General features: G+C 54.8%; 1 protein-coding gene across 2 annotated transcripts in view; it reads right to left on the reverse strand.

The window, feature by feature from the left end:
• CAPZB (capping actin protein of muscle Z-line subunit beta) overlaps nt 1–14,082 on the reverse strand; it is a 124,635-nt gene that overhangs the window by 16,663 nt on the left and 93,890 nt on the right. For both annotated transcript variants that reach the window (XM_024554301.4, XM_053921805.2), the window contains exons 5-6: nt 1,136–1,277; nt 638–754 (exon numbers count right to left, since the gene is read on the reverse strand). In XM_024554301.4, coding sequence (XP_024410069.1) covers nt 638–754; nt 1,136–1,277 — 259 coding nt within the window. The remainder of the gene's footprint in view (nt 1–637; nt 755–1,135; nt 1,278–14,082) is intronic.

Below are 14,082 nucleotides of genomic sequence, written 5' to 3' on the forward strand. Positions count from 1 at the left end.
GAAAAGCAGCCAGACTTTCCGCTAGGAGAGCACACCCCTTCTCCATCTACAGTACCAAGGACAGCCAAGGACCCAAGCCTGGCCAGACTATTTCCTCCCCGACTGCGTCAGGACGCGGAAGCCATACCTGGGCCAGTGAGGCGTTTCCGTGGCAGAGCAGACCTATTCTGAAAGAGAAGCTCTTTCCCTCAGGACTGCCGGGAGCTACTGCGTGGAGACACAGGGTCCCAGCGGCATCCTCCGCATCCTAGACCCAGTCGTGCTCAATGAAGCCTGAATTTCTCGGTCATGTGAGCTGACTCATTTCAATTTTTTGCGTAAGTCAGAGTTTTACTTCTGTCATTTGCAACCAAGAGTCCTAATAAGTCCTAATACACAATCTAAGCCACAACTGAGAAGTTAAATCAGTCTAGAATATTATCAGCAGTATGTCCTAAACACCACAGAAGCATTTTAATGTAAATACTTTGACCCAAAGAGAAAACCTCCAGTGACTGAATCTTGGCACTCACTGAAAGGCCTGTGGGGAGGTCATGTCAGGCACAGACGCTGGCCCAGGACCCCTCTGTGGGGACAACTGCCCACTCATCCCACAGTCAGCTCTACGGCTGGCACCTGTGGGCACTGGCAACTCTACCTGTCTGGTAAGGCTGCCTCCGAGGTTCATGGTACCAGAGCCGGATTTGTTGGTTTGCAGCCACAGCATCACCGTGGAGGTCAGCTTGTAATGGGCAGTGCGACCACTGGACTTCTCCTAGGAGACGAGACAGGCGTCAGAACCTTGAGCAAAGCCTAAGCTAGGGAGAGCCTGAGGGGGCCCGAGTTCAGGGTCATCCTAATGTGCCCCTTCCAATTACATCACCACACCACCACCTTTCTTACAAAATCCCCAATGGTTTTTAAAGGAACTGAATTTGCACTCATGTGGACTCGGTTCTTCTGGCACCTTTACCATCACCGACTACTGCCACCCTGACTCATCTGCATCCAAACGGCTTCGGGGCATCTCAGGAATTGATGGGTTTAAGTACCCCAGCACCCCCTTCAAGAAGCACCTGCTGGAGAACGGGGCTGCACGGTCCAGCGGGGCATCTGCAGCGGAGGCCCTGGGCCTGCAGCTGCTGGGGTGCCGTACCTGCACTTCCACCACGTGGATGGAATCCCAGCAGCCTTTGATCTTCTTTGATCCATCTCCAGCCTTCTTTATGAGGATCACTCCCGCGAAACCGTGGTCCAGATCCCAGAGGTAGACAGATGAGACGCCGCCTTCAAAATACCTGCAGGAGACAAGCCCGGGTGCCGTCAGATGTTAAGTCTGTCAAATTACAGACCGTCAGCTCAGGTCCCAGGGGTTGTCATTTGGCAGACAGTCACCTAAGTGTCTGGAACTAAGGACCCTCCCTGCAATGGTTCCAGGGTTGACTCTTGCACGTGTCCTGAACACCCATGGCTCAGGGATGGGGGTACAGCTCCTCTGGGGGTCACAGAAAGAACACAGCTCGGGAGTCCTCAGGATGAACCTGAGCCTGCGCTCTTCCATGTGCTCTAGGTGTTGTAGTCTTTGGAAATTTATCAGACTTCTCTGGGCTTCAGGTTCCTGCCAGATAAAGGACCCAGCGAAGTGTGTGACATAAGGACACGCACTGGGGTCATTACTGCGGAGTCCTCACTACTGCCCAATGTTCCTGTTTTGTGATGGCTGCTTTACAGGGGCGGTATGGAGGGGAAAGCAGGGCGACAAACGGTTCCCCACCCAGAACTCTGCAGAGCCACCTGCTGCAACCCCCTGGCCAGGGACAAGGAGCTTAGCTTGGGGTGGAGCTTCCTTCTCCGGCCTGAGCCAATAGGGAAAAATTCCTAATTAAGATCAAATGCCCGAGGGAAAGAGAAGGCCAGAGGAGGAAAGGAAATCAGGCTAGACTCTCAAAACCTCGAGACCCAAGCCGAAGGCTGTGGCAGAGCCAGGCTGCCGAGTCTGGACGAGGCGTGCAGACAGCATAGGGGATGGGCCACCAGCGGATGAGCAGCACCTCAGCTTCCACTGCAACTGACCGGAACTGCCAGAGTCTCATCTGGCTGCTAGCACATCCTTTTTTGTTTGTTTGTTTTAAGATTTTATTTATTTATTTATTTTTAGAAAGGGGAAAGGAGGGAGAGAAACATCAATGTATGGTTGCCTTTCATGTGCCCCCTACTGGGGACCTGGCCGCAACTCAGGCACGTGCCCTGACTGGGAATCGAACTGGCGATCCTTTGGTTCATAGGCCGGCACTTAATCCACTGAGCCACACCAGCCAGGACGGCTAGCACATTCTTTACCAGAAAGACTGTGGCCTCTCTGACCCCAATTAACCCCTGCTCAATGGTGCGGCAGGCACACTCTGGGACCCGCCAGGAGTGCAGCCTTAGATGGGAAACAGTAAGCAGGCGGCACGGCCGCGGTGAGCACAGGCTCAGATCAGACGAGTGTGGGTCTCAGCCCCAGCCTCTCGTTAGCAGCTCCATTCACGCATTTATCCACCCAACAACCATTTATGAAGGGCCACCAGGCAGCACCTGCGAGCTGGGCCTTAGGACTGCTGAGACAAAGCCAATGTAGGAGGGGAGATGCTTGACCGAAGATTACTAGTAATTTTAATTAAAAAAAAAAAAAGAACTAAGAGTAAACACATCTGTGAATTACAGCTCGATAAAGTTGTTACGCAGTAAACATATGGTAAATGTTACTGTTGAGAAAACGTGGGTGAAGAAACACGAGAATGCTTTGTCCCTGTTTGGGTGAAGGTCGTTACGTGATAGACAGCAGTGTGCCAGGGAGACCAAGGAAGCAGCCCTTCCCCAGGAACGAGGGCTGGCCACCTGGGTGCTGTCGGGCACTGTCACTGCTGGCCTGCCGGGCGCCCAATGGTCCCCACCAAGATCGCTACCCTGGCCCCTCCCCATGAGGATTCCTCAGGCAGCCTGGGCCTGCCCATTGCTGCCGCCACCACACCCTGTCCCCACTGCTCCATCCCAGCCCCATCCACTGTGATTAAGCTGTCAAACGCAATTCACAACTCTGCCACTTCCAGCATGGCCACAAATCGCAGGTGCAGGCAGGCCCGCCTGGGCTCCGAAGGAGATGCCAGCTCCAGGCTACCTGCCGGACAACAATGGGGGGTGGGAAGGGGTTTGGCTCTAGACCAGCACCACTGTAGTGCTTCGAGGGGAACAGGCCCACCTATGGGGGCCCAGAGCTCAGGGCCATCCCAAGTGACTCCAGGAAATCAGCTGAAGCTGGGCACTTAGGGGCCCCTCTCAGGAGGGTTCTTTCTCTTGTTCCAAATCTCTCTTCAGCACCGGCCCTCCCCTCCCCCACAGGGTCCTTGGGCGGAGAGAGCAAATAGGTGTTTTCCCGCAGGACTGGCCTGCAGGTCGCTGCACACATGGGCTGGCCTGTAAGGCCCCCGGGACACGAGGAGCCCCAGAGTGCTCAGGTGAGCTCACAGCAGGGGGAGGCTCCGGGAGCTCCTCTGGCTGGGTGTCCCAGATTTGAGTGGCTCCCTCAGCTCAGAGTTCACTGGGAGGTACCCCAACACTAACGAGGGAGGAGAGGAGCAGCCCACAGCAGACCTGTGGACCCGTCCTGTTGGTGCAGATGGCCGGGTTCTCCCACCAGTTTTCCCCTCCAGTCTGCTTGTAGGGCGAGTGGCCTCCCATCAAAAGGGAAAGAAACGACAACTTGAAAAAACTGAAGCCTTTCCCGTGCTGGCGAAAAGGACAGGCCAATAATTCCCTTTTTCCATTGGCCATCCCGGAAGGCAGGCTTGAAGCCCAGTGGGCACTTTCATCCCCCCCCCCCCCACCTCGCAGCCCCTCCCCAGACCGGAGTGGTGGTGTCCTCGTCCAAGGCTGGCTTCCCTGTGTGCTGGCACACTGGGGGAGACGGGTCGGGCTGTCCTGGAAGGGAACCAGGGGAGAGCATGGTGGCTGTTGACGCCACCCGGTGACCAGTTCAAAAGCGCCACGTGGCCTGCAGTTGACCCCCCTCAGTCCCATCCCTTGGACTTGTTTTCTTCAGAAAACAGAACAGCGGCATGAATGTTTTATAAGGTGGAACCGGCCATTTCCAGTCCAACATCCATCCCTCTCGTGGCCTGGCTCCCGCGCTGGGCAGCTTCTTCTTGGCTTGCTCAGCTTCCTTGTGGGCCACACTGACTGGACCCAGCGTTTCAAAATGCTGGGTGCAAAGGAGGTAAAAATGCAACCTCAACCCTGACCCCCATGTGGGTTCCTATTCCCCCAAACTAAAAAAATGTATTGCAAGAACACTATAAAAAAAGGAAATTTAAAAATTAGCCCACAGGACCATATATCAACTTATCCCATAAATCTGATTTTTCCAAATTCCCTTCCAGTCTTTGTCCAGATGCACAATTTTTTGTGTAACCATATGCCCAGCAATGGCACTGCCTTGAGTTTGGCTTTTCTCACTTGGCACAGAACCATTAGCACTTTTCCACTGAACCACGCAGTCTCCGTAACTGTTTTTAATAGCGGGGACAGGACTCCACTCGGCAACGTCCTAATTTACAGTCTATCTGACTTTTAATAAAGATGTGGCAGCAGCAGCAGAGTCGGAGGCGGCGCTGTGGAGCTCACCGTCACCCTGCTCCCTCTTCCAGCGGGGCGTTCCCTCTGAGGGACGTGCTGAGACCCAGCCTGGGAGTGTAAGGCCCCGACACCACCGCAACTCAGGAACACACTTGCACTCCACCAGCCAAGAGCGATCTCAAGGGACTTGAGCAGCTACAAGTCTCAACCCGAGGTTCCAAGACAAGAGAGCAGAGGGCTGCGTGACTGGGAAGGGCCTTCAGCTTCACCACAAAGACCCGCCCGTCCGGGCCCAGAGGCTGCGGGACATGCAGACAGCCTGCCACGTGCTTTATGACTCTGCTCTGTGCGTGAAGCATTAATTAAAGAGGGACCTCAACCAGTTTTTGAAAATTTATTCTTACCTACTGTACTTTGATCATAACAACATGAAACGGGGAAAAAATAATTTTTACGGGGTTCACATTTATGAGTTTTTACATAAAGGCTTTTGTGGGCATTTTAAGAATGTGCTAAAATGTTGCCTGAAACCACATAAAATCATCTGAGGAGTTGCCCGCCAGAACTAACAGCACACACATGGAAGCACTTTAACTGGCCTTTGTATATTTAATGAGTCAAATAGTATTAATATTGTTTAAATGCTAACATGCTATTTCAATAAGGTGGCTCTACCGTCGCCAGCAGCTCGCTCTTGGGCCTCGCACGTCAATGCGAAGGAGCGATCAAAGGTGGCCCGGTGCTGAGCGCAGGCTGTGGGGGACTGACCGGGCCCTGCCCTGGGCTCCGCCCCTGCTCCAGCATTTCCAAACCCCAGCCCTCCAGGAGGGAGGGAGGGAGGACCACAGGCTCGGCTGACTGGAGCTCAGGAGGGATGGCCCTCTTCCCGCAGAGCGGCGTCTGGTCAGGCGGGCAGCTCGGAGAGCACCTTCACATCAGGGAGGCCCGAACACGAAAGCCGGGCTTTCCTTAGACTAGAGTCCCACATACACACAGTGAGAAGGATGAGTGACCTGTTAGCCGGACGACACAGGGACCATCGTCAAGGAGACTGGAGAAGCCACCCTGGAAAGTCCTGAACCATGCAGTGGTGGGGCACCCGGAAGCTCCAGAAACTCAGGAAAAGGGGACAGATCGGCCCAGGAACAACTGAAGCAAAACTCTGTCGGGCTCCAGTGGACAGAGAGAGCTTTAGGCGAGTGACACAGGCCCTACACACAGTGTTGGTGGCTTTCAAGTCTTTCCCCCGTAAATGTTAACGTTTCCAAAGGCAAACAACTGCAGGGAGTTCAACAGCTGGGACTAGGGAGACGGGGGGCCGCTCTGGGTTGGTTTTATAAACTCCAAAAGATCAAGTCACCAGGGGACTCTCTGTGCTGGATGAGCCAGAAGCAAAACACAAGACCCTCAGGTGGGGCTGACGATTTATCAGTGGAGTCAATTACAGTTAAGCACCTGGTTGAGTTTATTATTCTCTGTCACCAGTTAGATTCCTGAACTTGGACCAACTGAAAGCCTAATGTGTCAGTAATTCTCAAAGTTCTACGTCGTTTCTCCTTGAAAATCACTCTTCTACTTCGATAACATCACAGTCACATGTACAGATTCTATGACCATAACTTTTCAACCACAGGACTTCTGGGGGAAAGGAGAAAAGAGAGAAAAAATGTAATACTTCACACTCAAAATGACCTACTTCACAAAAGAAAGAAAAAGTATTCCGGCTCCCAAAGCTTTATGGAGTGCGTGACGCTGGGGAACGCACGGGGACGGGGATGGAAACTTGTTCCGGGAGCCTGAGCTGTAGTGTAGCTACGCATCAGCCAATTCCCAGTCCTGGCCGACACTGGGCTGCAAGTGAACAGGAAAGATGGGCTGGAATAGACTTTGAAGTGGGCCTTTAGTCCTTCTTTTCAAATTGCCTTCTGGGAGAACAGCCAGATTTGTGCTTCTAATACAGAGGTCCCCAAAAGATGAGTCACAGGCCACGGCCCTCCACAAAAGAACCAAAGCCAGGATGGACCTGCTGGGACCAGGTCCTTCTCGGGGTCAGTCACAGTCTTTTAGCCACAAATGGGCTGGGCTACCTTCACAGGACTGGGCTATGTGCGGCTCTTCAATGACTGTGCAGCAGAGACCGGCAGAGCACCTACAGCCCAGAGGCAGAGCCGCTCCACCAGCAGCTGAGGTGCTGCCCCAAGACAATACCTGTTTGTTTCTTCCCAGCCTGAAAAAGATGACAAAACCCTAGCTACTAGCAGCAGTTTGTTTTTTCTGATCATCCTTAACATCCTTATAACATAAAAAGGCACCTGGTACCCAGAGGTGGGAGCAACTCAATTCCACTCCAGGAAAAAAGAAAAATCTCCAATTTGCTTGGAGAGGCATCTGAAACCTGGCTTTCTTCCTTGCAGTGTAGACCAACATTCCTTCTGCGCTGGCCCCAAACTGGCCACTGTCCAAAGAAGCTAAGTGTATCCCCTGTCCAACAGGAGGATGTGGGTGCTGCCCGATGGGTACAGCTTCTGGAAAGCCCACAGAGAGCAACAGAAGGCAGGCTGCCAGCCACAACTGTGAGGGGCTGGGACATGTGGGTCCTCCGACCCACCTCATGGAGGCACCTGAAAGAGCACAGGCAACAGCGGCCCGGAGGTCCTCACCAGGGAGCCCACAGGCACGCCACCACTGGTGGCTGTTCAGGTGCAAATGGTCTTCCTCTCTGGGCTGAGAGGGGCAGATCCTCCCTCTTCTTCTCCTAACCTTGGCGCATTCTGAACTGCCCAGGGACTGGAGCTGGCTCCGCACAAGATGGAGAGAGGTCAACACCTGGCTGTGGGCTGGCCAGTCCTGATCTATCACTGGAAGCCGATGGTCCTTTCTACCACAGCCTGTGCCATGTGTCCTAGAGTCTGTCCAAGGACACAGGACAGGTATTCTGCCCAAATTCCTTCCAGGACACACAGGTGCTTCCACCCGAGCACACATACCAATGGGCTCAGGCAAGTGAGACTTTAATGCCAGCAGCACTTAGAAGCCACATCTGGACTGCGGCTGCAGCGCTTTACGGCCTCTCTTTTACAAGGCTTCCCCACCCCTCCCCCAAACCTGAATAGAAATAACGAAGGCCTTTCTGGAAACGATGGTGCCGCTGCAAGGGCCGCCAATCTGGCTCTGGGGTCTGACCAAACTGTCTGTGCTCAAAACCGCCGTGACCACCTTCCGCCTCTCTGGACTACCTGTGAAAACACTGCCATTCCGGCTTAGCCCCCGGCTCATGAGTGTGGACCGTCAAGGCCTTCTGGAAGTTCAAAGCCATCACTATAGTCCAAGAGCTGCCATTTCTGAAAACCCGCTCTGGGTCAGGGGCTTTGCATGTGTTACTTCACAGTTAACAATAATGACACCCAGAGAGAGGACAGGCATGCACCCAAGTCACCAAGCCAGGAAGTGGGCGGCTGGGGGTTGGGCCTGGGGTGTGGCTGGCCCCATGTGACTCCGGTCCAGCCTGCGAGGCTGAGTTTAGGTAAGTTAAACACACACAGGCAACCAGGCCACTGTACACAATGCTGCCTTGGGGAGGAGAGACTCAGAGAAGGGGCGGAAGAATGGCCAACAATCGTCCCTCAGGGCAGGACACTAAGTACCCTGCACTGGGAATTCTGAAAAGCAGGGTCCTCCCACCTCAATGAAGCAGCTGGGGCCTGCTGGCTGAACTTTGGAAGACCACCCATCCTGGATACTTCTACAAAGCAGCTCCCCCCACAAAAGAGGGATCTGCCAGCAGCCTGGGAAGCAGCCTGGGAGCACAGGTCCCTGGCAGGAGCTTGACCACCAGAGGGAGCTGGTCCTTGCTTCCAGATGGCATCTTCACCCTACACGTGGACTGCATAACCCAAAGCGTGACTGTTTCCACACGGCTGGAGGAACCCAGGAACTCTGGGGGAACCAGAGTCCCGCCGCTGACTCAGGGATCGTGTCTGGAGCAAACCTGCCTTCTGCACACTCCTGCTTTCCATTCCACCTTCTTTCAACAGACAAATCAGACAGCGCATGCCAAGGCAACCTGACCCTGGACTGCAGTCTCAGGGTGCCAGATGGAGGGGACCTCCGGGCTGGGGGTAGGGTGGGACTGACATGCAGGCTTGTCTAGATCCACTCTTCAGGGGCTCTTGAAACAGTAGCAGATACCTCTGCTTAAGAACAGTGGCCACCAGAGAGCTGAAACACACACGGGAAGCAGACTCAGCCCCCCCCAGAAAGCTGACGGGCAACCGCCGCTCTGTTCAGTGACAACGACACAACTGAGGCGGCCTTGGGTGGCCCCTGAACTGCTCCCAGTGCTTTCACTCGAGCCCAAGGCTGTGGCAAGCCGGAGCCCAACAGCGGGTGAGGCGGCGTTCTCAGAGGCCCTCTGTCCACATGGCTGAAGATACAAATCATACGTGTGAAAACCCGAAATGCTAATGGCACTGCTGACAGGCCGAAAGCCAGACAGCACGTCTGTCTTCAACCACCATGCCTGCAGCATGAGATATGCAGCAAGCAGTGCCCGTCACGGGGCCCCTCTGGAGACCCCTGGGTCCAGGCTAGGGGACAGTGCGTGTGCTTCGTGAGCCACCGAGACCTATGTGAAGGGTCAGGGAGTGGGGGAGATGTGCCAAACCAAATGGTCCCGGCTTCATCCAGCTCCAGAACTTTCCTGAACAATCCTCCCATTACCTCATGCTTACTCTGCTCAGTGCTCTCGCCCACTTCCCAGTGGGGTCCTCGGGCTAGAGACTGAAGGTAAGCTGGCCTGGCTGTTTCTGGAAGTGCATCAGGGAGCACTAGGTAACCTCCAACTATGATGTCACTTGGCCGGGCCGGACTAGGGAGAGTAGTGCAAGACTCAGTAGCTAGACGAAGGAAGTCAGGGCCAGGGCCCTTCCACTTCCGGCCTCTCCAATCCAGCCTCCAAGCTGCTGGGGGACTCTCTTAGGCCGCACATCAGCTCTGTCCTGTGTGCCCCTGGGACCCTTCAGACCCTCCCCGATGCTCTGAGAACAACAGCCAACGCCCATGCTGGACGAGGGCCTGTGTACCTCTCCCCACCGCTCTCGTCCCACTCTGGCCTTCACTCCTTGACCACACAAGGGAATGCCCCTGCTCAAAGCCCCGCCTTGACCCCTGAGCCCCCTCCCCCACCAGTTACATGGCTGAGCCCAGGTTTCCCGAGACCGCCCGAGGCTCAACGATTCACCAGGAGGGCTCAGAGCTCAGCACAGGGCTGGGCTCCTCGCTGAGAGCTATTCCAGGGAAAGGACACAGGGCGAAGCCGCCAAAGGAAAAGGCACAAAGGGGATGGAAGGCACAAAGGGGGAAGTCCCAAGGAAACCAGATGCAAGGTGCCAAGGGCTTGTGCCCCCTCCCCCAACACTCAGGAAATATTTGTGAAATACTCCTCAGTGCCCTCTCTCTCGTCACCACAGATGGGAACGGCTCCACTCCATTTCCGAGACAGAGGTTGGTTTACGTGAGGTCTCATGGCGGGCTGGTGGCAGAGCCCTGACCAGAGCGCACAGCCTCCTCCTGCTGCTGGCAACACAGACGGGGCTGTCCAGAAAGTATCTGGCCACGAGATGTGGAAAATAAGAGGTTGCTGAAGAAGATACTAGAAACACTGTACACAGGACCATGACGCCTCAGTCCCCTTCCAAGTAGGCACCTTGGGGCCTCACACAGTTCTCCCAGTCACCATCTCGTATTTTCCTGAATTTCATTGACAGTCTGAACTCTCTTCCCTTCCAAAGGTGATTTTAGTTTTAGGAAAAGCCAGAAGATTCAAGGCACCAAATCTGGGCTGTAGTGGGGCTGAGTCACCTGAGACACTTGATGTTTTGCCAAAACACTCTGCTTGAGACGGGATGCACGAGCAGGCACCCTGTCGTGATGAAGCTGCCAGTCACCAGGTGCCCATAGCTGTGGCCTTCTGAATCATCCAAATACTTTCCACGGAGGAATGTTCCAGCTTAACGCAAAATCTGACGCAGATCCGCGGCACGGTACGCATGCTCACCCAGTGGCACCTACCACCCCCACTGACTAGTACAGTGACTTCATCATTGTTCACGTACGTGCGCTCCAGGCCACTGCCCTCGGCTGCCAGGTACATCGATGCTGTACAAACCGTTCTGGTCCTTTGAACGGTGTCCGGACTTCTCCCGGACAGACCTCGCACAGCCGTTCTCTCACCCCATCCACACCCGATCACCACCCCCACACAGACAGAAACGCAGAGTGTGAGACGTCCATCAGACAGAGAACCTGCTACACCGACAGCGTGGAGGTTCCTGCGGAGACACCTGAGTCAGAGCTGAGCAACAGCCCCTCACCGAACACCCCCTCGGCTCCTAAGATGAGCACCGGTCCCTTTGAAACAAAGAAGGAAACAGGCGCAGAAAGTTTACTTCTATGCACCAGGTCAGTCAGCGAGGAAAAGCAGAACAGGGAATCAAGTCCAAGTTTCTTTCAAAGCTCAAACCCTCCCCATTCTGCACTCCGGCCTGGACACGGTGTGGGGCGTCACAGATTTCTGAGGGGGTGTCTGTGCCTCCTGCTGGGCACCCCCACCCACCTTCAGTCACCTGCTTCCCAGATCCTGCTGCGACTTTCGTTCCTTCAGAAGATTGTGCGCTGCCTTCTGCAATTCCCACCAGAGCGGAAACGCTGCAATCCCCCAGGCCCAACGTTCCCGTCCGAGGAAGGCACAGCCCTGAGCCCAGGGCCCAAGGTCGGGGGAGGCAGCTGGACACACAGAGTTTCAGGCACCCAGAAAGACATGGCAATGGACTTTTTGTCACACATGAATACAGATGCCCTTGCCCTTCCCGGGCTGGTGTTGCTCAAATGTCAAACGAAACAGGGATGGACAATGGAAGGAAGGAGCAGAAACAGCCCCGGCTCTAACGTAGCCCCAGGAAGGGGAGAGGAGGCAGGGGCCGGGGGAGAGCTCGTCTACTAGGTATCCCGGCCGTTTCCAGGAAGGCCTGTGGGCTCCCAAGACTTGCACGCAATGCCAGCCTTGTCTCCTTCAGTAAACTTCTTCCAGACGAGAAGGGCTGATTAGAAAAGCTAATTAAAGCCTTTGAGGATTATCGCAGACCTAAAGCAAGGAAGAACACAACAAGCCTTCCAGCCCCACGCCTCCCCCCTCCTCCGACTCTGGCCTTCATTAAGCTCTGATTTCAATCAATTGCACACCCACTAAAATTAACTTATAAGGCCAATAAATTGCAACCGCATGTTTGAAGGTATTATCTGCTGCGAGCCAAGAGCCAAGCCCTGCAGAGCATGGGCAAGATGTCTGGCACACACGGGCGTCATCATCGTTGGGAGAAAGCGGTGCCAGCCCCTCGGTCAGGACATCTGGTCTCTGGGCCACCAGAGGAAACGGCGAGACACAATGTGAAAGCCAGAGCGCGGGGTTCCTGGCTCCTCTGGGGACCTGAAAAATCACAGCACTGCTCTCAGGGTTCGCGGCAGACAACGGGTGCCTCATACCCCATGAGAGATGTCCCTCGGGCAGCGTCGAGTGCCTCCCCCTGGCCAGCAGCTCAGATGGTTAGAGTGCTGCCCCAATACACCACAGCTGCAGGACTGATCTCTGGCCAGGGCACACACAGAGCAACCAATAAATGCATAAGTAAGTGGAAAAACAAATCCATGTTTCTCGCTCTTTAAAAAAAAATTAATTAAGGAAGGAAGGAAGGAAGGAAGGTTCAGGTCAAGTGATGAGGTTTTGTAACCAATGAGCTATCCTAGGCTTGGGCCTAAAAAAGCAGAGTCAACTCTGCCGAGAGAGAAGTGGTCCCACAAGCCACCTGCCCCAGAGCCGGCCCTTTCAGCTACCCTCCCCAGTGCTGCGTTCCAATGGCATTCCCTGGACTGAGCTGGGCCCGCGAGTTAGAGGTGGAAAACCATCCCGGGGCTTGGCAGAGAAGAATGAGAGTGGTCCAGATGTTGGGGACCAGGATGGGAGGGCTTGGGGGAGAAAACTGATAAAATTCAAAACGACTTCAGAGTACGTAATGACCTCGCCCAGCCCCAGCAGAACATGCCTGTCCTCAGCAAAATTTTAATCTAAAAATGGGGTTGTCACCCTGGCTGCTGTGGTTCAGTGGATCGGGTGCTGGCCTGTGAACTGAAGGGTCGCTAGGTCGATTCCCAGTCAGAGCACACGCCTGGGTTACAGGACTGGTCCCCAGCTGGAGGTGCACGAGAGGCAAATGACTGATATGTATCTCACACGTTAATGTTTCTCTCCCTCTTTCTCCCTCCCTTCCCCTCTCTCAAAAAATAAGTAACTTTTTTTTAAAAAAGTGTTGTCTGGGTAATGCTAACAGTTCCTTGACGGTTCCTTTCCTGGGGGACAGTTACCACCATGGTCCTTCCTGCTACTGATGGCAAACAAAAAACTGATAAGTGTGGGAGGGGAGTGAAGGGTGAGGGGTGAGTACGCAGTAGAGGGCTCCGAGCAAGATGGTAAACAAAAGGAGCTGGTGGCTTCAAAGGGACCATGCAGGACATACAGCTCTGTCCCTACTCACCTCTCGCCCCCTCTCGGGGAAGGAGTCACACTCCCAAGTGCTGGCACATTTATTCCATCATGGAGAAATGCTGTGCGTAGGCAAGGAAGAGGGGATGCCACACCCCAACAGCATTACAAGCCAGAGGACCTGCTAGTCAATCCGCTCCCGCACCCTGATCATACCAACTCCATGTGCTGGCAACTAATTCTAATCCCCTGCAAAGTCGAAGCCTTCCCAGGCCCGGGAGCAAGGCCCAGAGCCCAGGACAGGACCCAAGGCTTCCTCTCCGGATGCTCACGGTACAGAGGAGCCTCTGGCGGGAAGAGTGGCACTCCTCCCTGGAGAGACCTGGTGCGGCTCCAGCACGTTTCAGCTCTAGGTTTCAGCATGCTCACCGGGGTCTCCTTCCCCTCATCTCCTGAAGGAGCATGTCGGGAGTGAGCAAGGTTGCAGACCCACAAGACGCAGGCAGGTGAGGGAACCAGGATGCCACGTCACCACTGTGCACGTGCGCACACAACCCCCACCAGTGCTGGTGGGGCTGCGTCTGCCTGTGTACTGGATGACGGCAAAAATGCCCCCAAGTTCAGTCTTAAGGCACAGTGTGTGGGGGGGGGGGCGGGGATGACATCGTAGGGCAGGAGAGCGCACTGCTGGCCTCCAGGACACAGCCAGGTCCTTCCTGTGAGTTGCCCGCAGAGTAAACCGCCCCTGAAGGCCCCTTACAGCACAGCCCTCACCACAAGAGGACACCACAAGGGGCCCCAACATGCCGGAGTCTGGCAGCGTTCAGTCACCCGAGACAGTGGGAGGGCAAGAGGCCAGAGCATAAGCCAAACCCAGTCCTAACTGACATCCGTCAGGATCCAAGGATTCAGAAACCCGCTGTCAGGTCCCGGTTAGCATGGGGGACAGGTGTGCT

Source organism: Desmodus rotundus, chromosome 3 (assembly GCF_022682495.2).
Source record: "Desmodus rotundus isolate HL8 chromosome 3, HLdesRot8A.1, whole genome shotgun sequence".
In the NCBI taxonomy this organism is placed as follows: domain Eukaryota; kingdom Metazoa; phylum Chordata; class Mammalia; order Chiroptera; family Phyllostomidae; genus Desmodus; species Desmodus rotundus.